The sequence below is a fragment of the Mobula hypostoma genome, chromosome 9 (assembly GCF_963921235.1).
Source record: "Mobula hypostoma chromosome 9, sMobHyp1.1, whole genome shotgun sequence".
In the NCBI taxonomy this organism is placed as follows: Eukaryota; Metazoa; Chordata; class Chondrichthyes; order Myliobatiformes; family Myliobatidae; genus Mobula; species Mobula hypostoma.
Genome location: NC_086105.1, coordinates 108,775,957 through 108,790,723, shown reverse-complemented (window position 1 = coordinate 108,790,723; position 14,767 = coordinate 108,775,957). Strand labels below are relative to the sequence as shown.

At 41.6% G+C, this 14,767-nt stretch overlaps 1 protein-coding gene across 1 annotated transcript; it reads left to right on the top strand.

The window, feature by feature from the left end:
* Positions 1-1,893: 1,893 nt before the first annotated feature.
* gfer (growth factor, augmenter of liver regeneration (ERV1 homolog, S. cerevisiae)) lies at positions 1,894-12,060 on the top strand. The gene is made up of 3 exons (XM_063057428.1): positions 1,894-2,125; positions 7,139-7,350; positions 9,210-12,060. The coding sequence occupies exons 1-3, from the start codon at positions 1,919-1,921 to the stop codon at positions 9,370-9,372; spliced, it is 582 nt and encodes a 193-aa protein (XP_062913498.1). The 5' UTR covers positions 1,894-1,918; the 3' UTR covers positions 9,373-12,060.
* The last annotated feature ends 2,707 nt before the right edge of the window (positions 12,061-14,767 follow it).

The window sequence follows — 14,767 nt, the reverse complement described above, 5'->3', positions numbered from 1 at the left end:
CTCAAACCCTCGGTGAGTCGGGGAGTTGTCTATCCCAGCATGTGAAGACAGAGTCTGGCGGATTGAGCGGACGAGACCCATGGAAGGTCCAACGGTCAAGAAGGCGGTCTCTGCAAGCGTCGTGGAACGTGTCGAGTAGGACAAGACACAGAAGACGTCCTGGTCATCCGCTGTGCCTAGTCCCATCTCCAGCTGTCTAGACTCTGTCTTGCCACTGGATCCAGATGGGAATTGGGAAGAGAGAGTGAGGCTGACACTGCGCAACTCTCCCTCACTTAAATCCAAATCACGCGCTAGTCTCGACACCATCATAATGGTGTCGAGGTCTTCATCGACGTCAACGATGAACGAACAACATATGTATATTAAATAGTTAAATTAAAATAGTGCAAAAACAGAAATAATAGAAAGTGAGGTTCAATGTCCATTTAGGAATCGGATGGCAGAGGGGAAGAAGCTGTTCCTGAATTGCTGAGTGTGTGCCTTCAGGCTACTGTACCTCCTTCCTGATGGTAGCAATGGGAAGAGGACATGTCCTGGGTGATGGGGGTGCTTAATGATGGGCACCACCTTTCTGAGGTATCGCTCCTTGAAGGTGTCTTGGATACTATGGAGGCTAGTGCCCGTGATGGAGCTGACTGATTTTACAGCTTTCTGTAGCTCCTTTCGATCCTGTGCAGTAGCCACAGCCGCCCCCGTACCAGACAGTGATGCAGCCTGTCAGAATGCGTTCAATGATACATCTGTAGAAGTTTTCGCATGTCAAACGTCTTACTAAAATCCATGTGGACAACATCCACTGCCCTAGCCTCATCAACCTCTCTCATCACCTTTTCAAGAAACCCTATCCAGTTGATAAGAAGCAACCTGCCCTGCTCTAAGCCATGCTGGCTCTCCCTACTTCATCCGTGGATTTCCAAATGCCATGAGCCCTCTACCTAAGAATTTCCTCCAGCAATCTATCTACAACGGACGCGAGAGTCACTGGTCTATAGTTCCCAGGATTTTCCTTTGTTCCCTTCTTAAATAGAGGTACGAGGTTAGTGATTCGCCAGTCCTCCAGGACCTTCCTTCCATTGGAGGAATGTTCTTGATGTGCTGCTTCAAGAGGGCAACATCCATCATCAAACATCCCCACCATCCTGTCCATGCCATCTTCTCACAGTGGCCATCCGGCAGTGCTACAGAAACCTGAGGTCACACAACACCAAGTTCTACTGTAGCAAAAAGCTACCATTTGGCTCTGAACCCACATGCACAATCCCAATCATTACAGTATAGTGACATAATGACCACCTCAATCACTCCGTACTAACGTGGACTTTGTTTTGTTTTTGTTCTAATTATGTTTTTTTGTAAAAATGAAGTATAATGTTTGGTTAATTTATGTTTGTTATTGTGAATATTGCTTATAGGATGCTATGTGTCTGTGATGCTACAAATAAGTTTTTCAATGCACCTCTGCACACATGCATGTGCTTGTGTGTGTGTGTGTGTGTGTGTATGGTGTGTATATGCGTGACTGGGTGTGTGTGTGTGTTTGTGCACGTGCATGCCTTTGTGTATACACATACACAAGTTTGTCACATGCACAATGTGTGCAAATAGGTTATTGTGCTCTGTACGTAATAATTTTGGCTGTGTTTCAGAAGTATTCTCCAGGATTACTTTATATTCTCTGTTTGAAGTCGTTATTGAAAGTAAAATTGAAATATAGCATAAGATGCGATTTTTTTCTCTTTCTGAATTTGCATTTACTGTATTCACCGGAGGAGGTGAAGGCAGGGAATCTGCCTGCAGAGGGCAGGGGCGATGATGAACGGCTGGCTGGGTGAGTGAGTGAGCGCCCCCTAGGGGCGGCGCTCCCATTGATAAATCGCGAGGCGCGCGCCACTCCCGGCATGCCGCGCGGGTGCTGATGGCGGCCGCTTCGCGACCGAGTGGCGTTGACCCGCTGGCCGGGTTCCCTTTCCCGACCGGGGCCGGGAGCGGCAGCGATGACATCGGGAGAAGCGGGGTCCAAGGCGGCGCAGATCGGCCCAAAAAACCGTGCCGGGCTTGCGTGGACTTCAAGACGTGGATTCGGGAGCAGAAGAAGCTGGCGGTGTCTGCGGGGAAGGAAGTGGTGAGGAACGATGGGAGGACAGAGCGGTCGTCGAGGGGTGAGGGAGGCTCCGAGCGCTGCACCTGTACGGTGGAAAGGGTCATGTCCACCCGGGAGTGCCTATTGAGGAAAGCAGTCTGACGTTAATTGACACTTATACTTTCAATGTCATTGATTACAGAACACGCAAACGGGCCATTCGGCCCAAGTGGCCCATGCTGACCAAGATGTCTAACCTATTTCCATTTTCCCACATATGGTTAACCTTTTAATCCCTCCTATCCATCTGCCTAGTTGCCTTTTAAATGCTGTTAATGTACCTGTCTGGACCACCCTCTGGGAGGAAAAAGTTGCCTGTCAGATTCCTGTTAAGTCTCTGTCTGCTGACCTTTGGCCTTCTAGTTCTTGATTCCCCTGCCCTGGGAAGACTGTGTGCATTCACTCTATCTGTGCCTTTCATGAAGGTGCATACCTCTCTAAGAATTCTCATCATGCTCCTATGTTCCAACGAGTCTGAACCTCTCTCCATGTGCCGTTGGTTGACTCCAAGTCAACATCCTCAAATCTTTGCGCTCTTTCCAGCTTGGTGGCACTTTCCTTAGCAGGGTGGCCAAAACAACACACACAAAATGCTGGTGGAACACAGCAGGCCTGACAGCATCCATAGGAAGAAGCACAGTCAACGTTTCAGGTCGAGACCCTTTGTCAGGACTCACTATTCCAAATGCAGCATTACCGGTGTCTTGTAGGCTGCAGCACAACATCCCAGAATCTATACTCAATGCCCTGACTGTTGAAGGCCAGTGTCTCAAAATTCTTCTTCACCATCCTGTCTGCTTGAAGTGTCACATCAGTGATGTTTGTACCTTTTTGAAATGTCATGAAGGAGAAGATACCTGGTTTATAATTTTGTTTCCTGCACTTTAGCCTTTCTAATGCTCTAAATAGCTTTTTTTTGGCAGACACCACTGGCTGTCACCTCATCCAGCAACAGCCAGTGTGTGTATAGTAGTGGAGTACCAAGTGTCTGTGGAAAGCGTCTTGTAGTTGCAGGAATTCTTCAGGGGCCAGGTAGAATAATCATATAGTTCAGAAACAGGCCCTTCACCCATTGACATTAGCCCAATTTTATTCCCCCTCTTTTTCCTCTCAGTTCTTCCCCTCCCCCCCCCTGAAAATTTGCAGTGGGCCACTAACCTGCCAATCTAAGCATCTTTGGATGTGGGAGAACAGCCCAGTCACAGAAGGAATATGCAGACTTCGCATGGGCAGTGCCAGTGGTCAGGTTTGAACCTTTTGCTGGAGTTCTATTCTGTGTCAGAGTCGCTCTGTGTCAGTGACTGGATACAAAGACAGATCCAGAAGGAAGTACTTCTTTTCTTCTCCTCTTTGTGTTGGGTGGTCAAAGTGTAGTGACTCTTGGTGCAATCTTGTTTTGTTTTGAGTTGTGAGCTCAAACACCTCTCCAACAGTTCAAAGTATCACTTCACTGCATTGCTGAGGAATTCCTGCAGCCCAGTGCACTTGTGTCTACTTTGCTGAAGTGCTTTGAGAGGTTGATCATGGCCAGAATCAACTTCTGCCTGAGCAAAGACCTGCAATTTGCCTATCGCCACAATAGGTCTGCAGCAGGTACAATCTCACGTCTCTCCACTCGGCCTTGGATCTCCTGGACAATAGTAGTACCTACATCAGGCTGCTGTTTATTGATTACAGCTTTTTGATTCAACACAATCATAACCTCAGTTCTAATCAACAAGCTTCAGAACCTGGGCCTCTGAGCTTCCCTCTACAATTGAATCGTTAACATCCTCACCACAAGACCACAGTCAGTGCAGATTGAAAGTAAAGTCTCCTCGCTGATGATCAACACTGGCACATCTCAAGGATGTGTGCTTAGCATACTGCTGTACTCTCTCTACACCTAAGACTGCATGGCTAGGCACAGCTCAAATGCCCTCTATGAATTTGCCAATGACACAGCTGTTGTTGGCAGAAATTCAGATGGTGACGAGGTGTACAGGAATGAGATAGGTCAGCTGGTTCATTGGTATTGCAACAACAAAATGGCACTCAGCATCCGTAAGACCAAGGAATTGATTGTGGACTTCAGGAAGGGAAAGTTGATGGGGCACACACCAGTCCTCATCGAGGAATCAGGAGTGGAAAGGGTGAGCAGTTTCATGTTCTTGGTTCTCAACATCTCTGAAGGTTTATCCTGCGCCCAACATTATGACGCAATTACAAAGAAGGCAAGACCGCGGCTATTTTTCATTAGGAATTTGAGGAGACTAGGTAAGTCACCAAATATTTGCAAATTTCTACAGATGGACCGTGGAGAGCACTCTAACTGGTTGCTTCAACGTCTGATATGAGGGTGGGTGGGGCTGGATGTCCACTGCACAGGATCAGAAAACCTGCAGAAAGCTGTAAACTCAGCCAACTCCATCACGTGTGCTAGCCTCTGAGGCATCAAGGTCACCTTCAAAAGGCGATAGCTCAGAAAATGTTGTCCCTCATCACCCAGAACATGCCCGCTTCTCATTGATACCATCAAGGAGGGAATACAGGAGCCTGAAGACCAAGAACAGCCTTTATTCGACCGCTGTCAGATTTCTGAATGGCCAATAACCCCATGAGCACGACATCACTTCTTTCTCTCTTTTTGCACTACTTATTTCATTTAATTTTTAATATATTATAATTATAGTTTTACAAATTATTATGTATTGCATTGTACTACTGTTGCAAAACAACAAATTTCATGATGTAGGCTAATGATATTAAACCCGGTTCTTACATGTATCATTTTATGTATGGATGTGTTTTGATTTATGGAGTTCAGTAGACTGACAGCAGATTCTTGGACAATATTTGAAAATCTGGTTGAAATCTAACTTAATGTTAAGACCTCAGCCGAAATGTGACGTGAAAACTGGGTTTGTATACAAACTAATGATGTATCCGATGTGGAATTTGACAGTGTTTTCTCACCTTACATCTTACAAAGTGGTTGAAGCAAATAGCAGAGATGCATTAAAGGAAAGATTGAATAGGGGGATATGTTGGTAGGTTTGTAAGGGGAAGTGCCACCTGCATTGTGGGTGCTCCGCGGTATGCACACATCCACTGTTGGCTGTGATGACTTTGTTTCGGTACGTCTCTAGGGTACTGATTATTTTTGTATTATGATGTTGTTACTGCACTTTCTGTAGCACCACATTCCCCATTAGACTAATAACAGCCTGGAAGCCCTAGAAGATTCAAAATGTTGCACTGAGGAACCAACGCAATTGTCATCTTTCTTCCAGTGCAAAAAGAGTAGTTCAGTGCAGTTTAGTTAGTGAGTTGGAGATGTCTACATGAAATCCTACTTGTATTGGAAACAGAGCAGCTTGATCTTTTTTTATGAACAGGACATTGTACCTTCCCTTCCTGATTCAATAAGTAACTGCATGATGTAGCTTGCAAGATTGCTATTTTGTCAAGATGTGATGTAGAGTTAATTGAATACTCCATATCAAAATGAGAATTTTTATTAAGACATTGGATGATGTGGGGAAATTTAACCTATATATAGATCAGCAGTCATGCTTTTGATAAGTAGAACAGACTTAAAGCTAAATGATCCTGATAAATGAAAAGTGATGCATTTTGGCAGGTCAGATAAAAGTAGGGCCTGAAGGAGTGTTGATGAACAGAAGGATCTTGGAGTATAGGTCCAGTGAAAACCTGAAAGTGGCAGCACAGGTAGATAGGGTGGTGAAGACTATATGAGATGCTTACCTTCACTAATCAAGGTACAGAATGCAAGAGCAGAGACATCATGTTACAAATCTGTAAATTGTCATTTATACCGCACCTGGAATATTGGATGCCGTTCTCTAGGAATGCTGTAATTCACCAGAATGTTACCAGGATTAGAGTTTATCAGTTATGGGAAGAGATTGATTGGCTGGGTCCTAGAACAGAGGAGCTGAAGGGTGACCTGGTAGAGATGTGCAAAACTATGAAAGGGATTGATAATCTTTCCCCACATGGTGAGGATCTCTAAAATGAGGGTATAGGTATAGGTGAGAGGGTATCTGGAGGGTGGGGGAGTTTCTTCATGCATAGCATTGTTAGAAGTTGGAATTCACTGAGGAGGTTGAGGAGCACAATACTTAAGAAAGCATTTAGACAAGCACTTGAGTCACCAAGCAATGGACCAGAAGCATATAGAAAAAGATATAGTTTAGATAAAACAGTGGTAAGTATGGACCTGTGTGGGCTGAAGGTCCTGTTTCTCTGCTGTACAACTCTGATTTATTCCTCATCCGAAATCCAATTAATGACTTTGGAGCTGATTCCTTTGCGTTGGTGGTTGTAAACTTGGGCTGTGTGCAGACTGTTCTATATGGGGGGGGGGGTATATATGATTCAAATTTGATTAACAAATGCCATTAAAGCAAATACCTCATATTTTGAACTGCTTTTGCCATTCAGTATAGGGTTAGGTATGGCTTTCACTAACTCTATTGGATGGTAAAATGGGCTTAAAAGGTTCTACACCTTAGATCTGTTCTGACATTGTCATGGAGCAATGCAACACAGATACAGTCCCTCCAGCCCCTTGAGTCCCTGCCAGTACAGTGCCCACTCAGCTGGTCCCAGTTTCTAGTGTTCAACCCATGTCCCTCATGTCCTGCATCTGCCTATCCAAGTGCTTCTTAAATGATACTGTTGTACCTGCCTCAACCACTTCTGGCTGCTCGTTCCATATACTCTTCGTGTTTTCTAAATGGGACTTAAACTGAATTGCCCTCTAGTCTGCTCCATTTGCATCACTTGAGAAATTGCTTTTGCTCTTTTAATTCGACCTGATTTACATGTAATCCTGGAAAATGTGAATAAAGTAACATGTTCTACTTTTAAAATAAAGTTTTAGCTCTAGTATGGTAGGATTTCTCTTCAGTCAGTTACTGCAGAATTCTTTGTTGAGCACTGCTTTAGAATTGATCTTGTACACTTTATATTTTTGTTTTCCATCTGCAGGATGTTGCAGAGGATCTGGATAAAGAGCGTCCTGTTGAATGTCCTTTAGATCGTGAAGAGCTAGGGAGGAACACTTGGTCTTTTCTTCATACAATGGCTGCTTATTATCCAGACAAGCCCACCACCAATCAACAGGAGGACATGAAACAGTTTATTTCTTTGTTTTCAAAGTTCTTTCCCTGTGAGGACTGTGCAAAAGATTTGAGAGACAGGTCAGTGTGATGTGGTTTCTTTTTTCAGCACCTGTTTGTTTTAGACTACCATCATAGAGTTGAAAAAAAATGCTACATCTACTAACAACATATTAAGTGGCTACCCCAATTAGCCGGTTTCATGGGAATAGTTAGAGATATTTTAAAAAACAGAAACTACCATTTAACTGGGTAACAAATTATGTATTTGAATGTAATACAGAACAAATTAGAATGCTGTCAATAATACTACAGTATTATAAAACTATATTAGTTCCAAATATTTATCAATGGAAGGTGTAATCCAGTTTTTTTTTGATTGATGTAAATGGACAAAATCAGCACACGCACCTAGCACAGATAATGGGCTGCTTTCATAGCCTTCCTGCATGAAGTAGTGTTGTAATCCAACAATAAATTTGCTGGCATCCTGTGTAGTCACCAGCTCAAGTTCAGATGTGTCATCTTCATCACTTTACACCTTTTATAAAAAAAAAACACAATTATCAAAAATCACTGCTTTTTGAATCGGTGTTCGTCAGACCAAGTGGATAACATAACATAAACACATGCAACTGACACTATTTTAAAAACTGTTAGTTCCAAGCATGGTGTACTGATGCTGGTTAGAAACTGTTTGGCAACAGTCTTCTGTCTTAACTAAGCAGCAGAGTGTCCCAAGTAAAAGGCTGCCATGATTAACCAGTGGCCCAATTAATGTACTGTATGTATATGATATCCTGAACCATTTTAAGATGAAGTTCAATTGAGTAAATCGTGATTCAGACTTTCAACTGATTAAGTGAAAAGAAAATTTTGCACACCCCCTTCTCTCTCTTCCTGAAGACCGTGGGCTCCTTGTTCAAATGTACTTGCTTTGCTGCTGTCTTACACAATAATTGCGTGATTATTTGTACAGGTGCAACAAGTTCTTCCAATAGAGGTAACAGTGGCTGGACCAGTTCCTGACCTTTCCTAATGATGTCACAGTAGCGTTTCTAGCTAACAATTAAAAGTAGGAATCCTGGCTACTTGTACTTCCTCCTCTCAGAGATGCAGAGATAGACTGGCTGCTACTCCATTTTGGCCCACAACCCTTCTGGTCCAATGACTTAGTTGTTCACTGTATAACATTGCTAAATGTATGAAGAGTTTGTTGTATATAACTAAGTAGAAACAAGATGCTGGAAGTACTCAGCAGCCCAGGCTGAATCTATGGAAGGAAGACAATGTTTGCATTTTACATCAAAAATGGAAAATTTAGAGATTGCAGCTATGCAAAGAAAAGGGAAAGATAAACAACAAAGGAGGGTCTGAGAGGATAGGATGCAGTTATGGTTTATTGAACAGTTGGATCTGTATCTTCAGCTGCTATCTACAGAAGCTGAGGAGTGGTTGTAGTGTGATTGAATGCTGTTGTAGAAAGACAACGTGCGCTCCCTCAACCAGTTTCATGGGACTGGTATGGAAAGCCAAGATCAGAATGAGAGCAAAATGGAGAATTGAAGTGTCCATTAATGCATGCTTGTGTTACGTCTGTAGACCTGAGTGAGGGGTATCCAAGACCAGATCTCCAATCGTTGGTGTATGTGTAGTGGAAAGAGAAGTGTGAGTACAAAATGCAATATTCAAGGAATTGGCTGTCTTAACAGGAAGGTGCCTTTGGGGCTCTGAATTGTGGAATTTTCTCATGATCTGTAAAGGAAAGTAGAAAATCAGGACATGGAATGAGCATCACCTCAAAAACCAAGGCACTAACATCCCAAGGGAAATGGCAAGGCATAAGATAACAAACATATTTCTTTCTAGTGAAATCTTTGGAAAACTTTGATTATACTGCACCAAATGCTAATCGTTTTATCTTTGTTCCACTGTTACAGATTGAAGGTACTTCCACCCGACACTAGCAACAGGTATAAACTTTCTCAGTGGATGTGCCTTCTCCACAATGATATCAGCAAACGGATAGGAAAACCAGAGTTTGATTGCTCCAAGGTGGATGAGCGATGGAAAGATGGTTGGAAGGATGGTTCATGTGATTGAATTATTTTTATTTAAAATCTCAAGTTTGGCTTGGAATTGTGTGTGTTTTTTTTCTTACTCTTGACAAAATGTTACTTGGTTTTGGTAATATGGAAATCACGATGTATGGTACCTTAATATTTTCTCCTCCCACTTGTACCTTCTTGACTCTCAATTCTCAATTTGAGGTTGGTGGTGTCTCAAGGTGTTCATCCAGTTCTAATTGTTTGGTTCTAAATTCATACTCCCTCTGTCCTCTAGAGAGTGCAGTTGAGTCAGGATGATCATTTGTATGAAGACTTAACACTTGTTCCTGGCTGGATCTAGCTGTAACAGACAATTGAAGAAAGCTTATTTTCTACAATCTGTAAGAATAAGTTGTTTTGGAAAGTGGAATGTTCAGGTTTTCCATCTCTCTTTTCATTGGATTTGCACAAAATTTAACATTTTGGTGGATTTCAGTTATTTTTTCATTTGGTTGCCGCACAGAAACAAGTGGTAACTTGAAACATTTAGCGCTATTTCAATAGCAAATGAAGACCACTGAGCCACACTGGCATTTGGAGAATCACATTTTCATTTGCTTGTGAACTAATAAACCAGTTTTTATAATGGTTAACGTTTGTTGCGATTTTAGAAGAATTATATAAGGTTTGGGATGAATCAGTGAATCCATGAAACTGCTGGGGCAAGAAAATTGATTCTGATCCTATCGTACTAGTTGTCCGCTGGACTTGTACTAATGTAGCTGAGTTTTTAATGATGTCTGCCATTTTGACCAATACATTAATACAATAGCAGTCACTCCTTGTGATAAATGATGGATGTTCTAGCATTTGGATAATGTTTTCAAATTTGAAGCTTGTTGGAATTATTGTTGGCGTGGCAAGTAAAAAAAGTCACTGTTTCAAAGCAGTTTTGTCAGATTTAAAGTATACACGTTACAAATTATTTACCATCTTTGTCGCAGCTCACACTGCCCCCCCCCCCCCGGTCAGTGATTTAGAATACTCATGGACTGAGAGGTCAAGTTTTAGATCAATTGTAAGGCTTTATCAATAATTGTGACAATAGATGCATACATGTCTAAAATGCATCTTGTGGAACTGTGGCAGGCTTTTGTCTATCATTATTTAATCAACTTTCAGATAATTAAGTATTTAAGCCTTCACGGGAACGAAAGATTAACAACACTACTGAAATTAAGAAAAAAAGACTGAAATTATAAAAGTTTTATTTGCACTGAATTTGTATAAATAAAACTGTTGTGTAGATTACATATCAATTCATATTCTATGTTAGGGTGTTAATAACCATGGTGTCCATGTCAGCAGGTATACCTTATTTAAATAGGCACTTATTGCATTTTTCCACCAAGCTATTGTCTGGTGCCTCTTACAGCTCCAAGCCATCAGTTACTGGAAGCAATAAGGAGGGATTGTCATTCTGTCGACACAGTCTTGCCTGTCAGTGGCAACCAGAGAAAGATATGGAAGTGGGAAAGGTTAAAAAAACATGAAATATCAGGCTTGCTGATACTTGAAAACACATTAAATAATATATTTTCAGTTTTGGCTGTTAAGACATTTATTTATGTATTCTTTGGATGGTTAAAATTTTACCATGATATGTTTACAGTAAACTCTTGTCCTGAATCCAAGTGCAGGACTATACCAAATCTTTGGCTGTGTTAGATCCTGATATTTTTGAACCAGGGTTCTTAGGAAGTCAGGAATGAGGCATAAAACTTGTTGCTTATGATCATTTATTCAGTGTTACAGGAATGAAATGAGTAGAAGGAAAATGAAAGTGGGAGAGGGAATGAGACCCTGGTGGCGGGGGAAATAACAAAGGGGAAAAAGAACGTCTGGTAAAGAAAAAGAGTGGTTTGATCCTCTTATACCTGATTACTTGATAACACACATTCCATTCAAATACCATTGCTCAAATTAACCAATAAGCTAGTGCCCATTCATGTAATACTAAATCCTCCACGGAAACTAAGTTGTTACAAAAGCAACTGCAACCACTAGAGAAAACACTGCACCGTTACACGTACATGGGTAATTATTATAAAAATACAAACAAGTATAAGAAGGTTAAGCTACAAGGAAAATGACAATTATACAGCTGTAACTGCTGTCATACAATTCTTGCCACTCCAGACTGGTGAAATGTAAATAAGCCATTTGGTAGTTCAGATTTTCATTGTGGACTTGCAGTCTCAATCCAAGTTCATAGGTTGGATGGATCCCATTCAATATGATACACTCAAGCCTGTAATCACGCTAGGTATGAAATTCTGAAATCACGTTCACATGAGTTTCTGCAGATGCTAGAAATCCACAGCAACACACACAAAGTGCTGGAGGAACTCAAAGCAGGTCAGGCAGCATCTACAGAAAGGAATAAACATTTGATGTTTCAGCAGTGCAGAATCAAGACCTTCAATCGAGACCCTTTCCAGTCCTGATGACGGGACCACTGTTTATTCTCCTGAGTAGATGCTGCTTGACTGTCCAAGTTCCTCCAGCATTCTGTGTGCTGCTCCAAAAGCATTTTGTTCTAATTGTGTTCTGAAAATTAGGATTAAAACTTTTTGGCTGAGGGAATCTTATTCCCCATCATGTTGTTTTGTATTAGATCTGATAAACGATTTTCACTCAATAATAAAGTTGATGTAAAAATGGAAATGAGTTCTTTGAATATATTATGGAAGTAATAATCTGTGGCTTTACTGTGTATATGTTCTGTTGCCTATCCCTTGATACCCAAGTTGACAAAAATCCATCATTCACAGATTTAAACTTAATTATTGCCAGTGTCAATTTCCATGTGCAAAGTTCCAAATTTCTACTCTGCTTGTTTCTTCACTTTGTTTCTGAATGAGCTGGCTGTAGCTTTTACATAATACTCATTTCTAGTACAACCACCCCAGCCCAAGGGCTTTCCAAATTTCATAAATACTACTAAACTATCATGCCTATCAGTTCTTTAAACTGGAATTATTAATCACATCCTCCCTAAACTTACTAAGTTTCAGGAAATACAACCACTGGTTTTGCTGGTTTGTCCAATAATTTACTCTGGAGGGAGATTTTTACGTTGAAATTCCTGCAAGGTCAATATATTTGCAAATGGAGTAAAGTTTGGAGGGATCTAGTATTCTTGTGCATGTATCAGGAAACGTTAGCAAGCAACTGAGTGTTGAAATGATAAATGGCATATTTCACTTATTGCAAAGGGCGTGGAGTTTAGAAATAGGGGAGGTTTTATTACAATTCTACAGAATGTTGGTGAAGTCATGCCTAGAATAGGAATTCATTGTGAATTTCAGGAAGGGGAAGTCAGGAGAACAAACACCGTCACTCAGTCAGGAGTTCATGTGGAAAGAGTGAGCAGCTTTAAGTTTCTGGGGGTGAACATCTCAAAGAGAATCTCCTAGGCTCAACACATTGATGCAATCAAGAATATGGTATACCAGTGGCAATATTTCATTAGGAGATTTGGAATGTTACCAATGAGTCATAGACTCATAGAAGACTGCAGCACAAGAAACAGGCCCATCTAGTCTGTGCTGAACTAGCATTCTGCTTAGTCCCATTGACCTGTGCCTGGGCCATAGCCCTCTGTATCCCTCCCATCATTGTATTTATCCAAATTTCTCATAAACGTTGAAATCAAACTCACATCCACCACTTCAGTTGACGGCTTGATCCATGCTCTGAGTGAACGAGTTTCCCCTCAGCTTCCCCTTAAATATTTCACCATTCACACTTTACCTCGGACTTTTAGACCTCAATGGAAAAACCCTGCTTGCATTTTCCCAATCTACAGCCCTCATAATTGTGTACGTCTCTATCAAAACTCATCATTTTCCTACGCTCCAGGAATTAAAGTCCTAACCTTTTTAACCTTTCCCTATAACTGAGGTCCTCAAGTCCCAGCACATCCTTGTAAATTTTCTATGTTCTCTTTCAGTTTTATTGATACTGACTAGAATTGTACATAATGCTCCATATTAAGCCCCATCAATGTCTTATACAACTTCAACACAACATCCCAATTCCTGTATTCAAAACTTTGATTCATTAAAGCCAATGTGCCAAAAGCTCTCTTTATGACTTTATCTACCAGTTATGCCAATTCAAGAAATTATGGGTCTGTATTCCCAGATGCCTCTGTTCTACCAACCTCCTTGGTGCCCTACAATGTTCATTGTGAAGTCCTACCCTGGTCTGGCCTCCCAAAGTTTAAACTTTAAATTATCATTTCAGTGGACCTATCCTGGACCCAGCACGCAAGTTCAATTCCAAAGAAAGCATAGCAGCGCCTCTACTTCATTAAAAGTTTGTGAAGATTTGGCATTTCACCTAATGCCTTGACAAACTTCTATAGATGTCTGGTGGAGAGTATAATGACTGGTTGCATCACAGCCTGGTAATGGAAACACCAATACCCTTGAATGGAAAATCCTACAAAAAATAGTGGATATGGCCCAGTGCATCACAGGTAAATCCCTCTCCCCCATTGAGCACATTTACCCGGAGTGCTAGCGCAGGAAAACACTGTCATCATCAGGGATCCACACCACCAGCTTATGCTCGCTTCTCACTATTGCCATCAGGAAGAAGGTGCAGGAGCCTACTGCAAGTTTTGATAGCCTTCCTTGCTATATACCCCTTCTTGGTGTCACCTGCAAATCTGGTGATTCAGGTTACCATATTATCATACAGACTGTTGATATAGACGACAAATCACAATGAACAGAGCACTGATCACTGAGGCACACCACCTGTCAGAGTCAACCATCTACTATCACTCTCTGGTTTTTCTCGCCAAGCTAATTTACTACCTTATCCTGAACGCCAAGTGACTGAATCTTCTGGACCAGCCTCCCATGTGAGACTTTGTCAAAGGTCTTGCTAAAGTCCATGTTAAAAACATCCACTGCCTTTCCTGCTAACCTCGAAAAACTCTGAAAGGTTAATGAGACACGACCCACCACACAGCCATGTTGACTATCTCTAATTAGGCCCTGTCTATCCAAATACTTATACATCCAGTCCCATAGAATACCTTGCAATAGTTTATACATAACTGACATCAGGCTTGCTGACCTGTGGTTTCTTAGGGTCTTTCTTAAACAAGGATGTTTTAAATATGTACCTCTGGGAGGGCCCCTGCAATTTCTGCACTAGCCTCCCACAAGGTCCAAGGAGAAACTGTCAGGCCCTGAGAATTTATCCTCCCTAATTGGACTCAGGACAACAAGCATCTCCTCTGTAATCCGTATGTGGTCCATGTTGTCTCTGCTGTTTTGTTTCACTTCTATAGACTCGGTATATAGGAGACTCCTGAGAAAAATACAGATACAAAAAAAAAATCCATTTAAGATCTCCCTCATCTCTTTTGA

Bases quoted from the DNA above. Each gene is read 5' to 3' on its own strand.
- gfer (XM_063057428.1), top strand. From the start codon at position 1,919: ATGGCGGCCGCTTCGCGACCGAGTGGCGTTGACCCGCTGGCCGGGTTC. The intron at 2,126-7,138 runs GTGAGGAACGAT...TTCCATCTGCAG, and splicing joins TGTCTGCGGGGAAGGAAGTG to GATGTTGCAGAGGATCTGGA. The intron at 7,351-9,209 runs GTCAGTGTGATG...CCACTGTTACAG, and splicing joins GCAAAAGATTTGAGAGACAG to ATTGAAGGTACTTCCACCCG.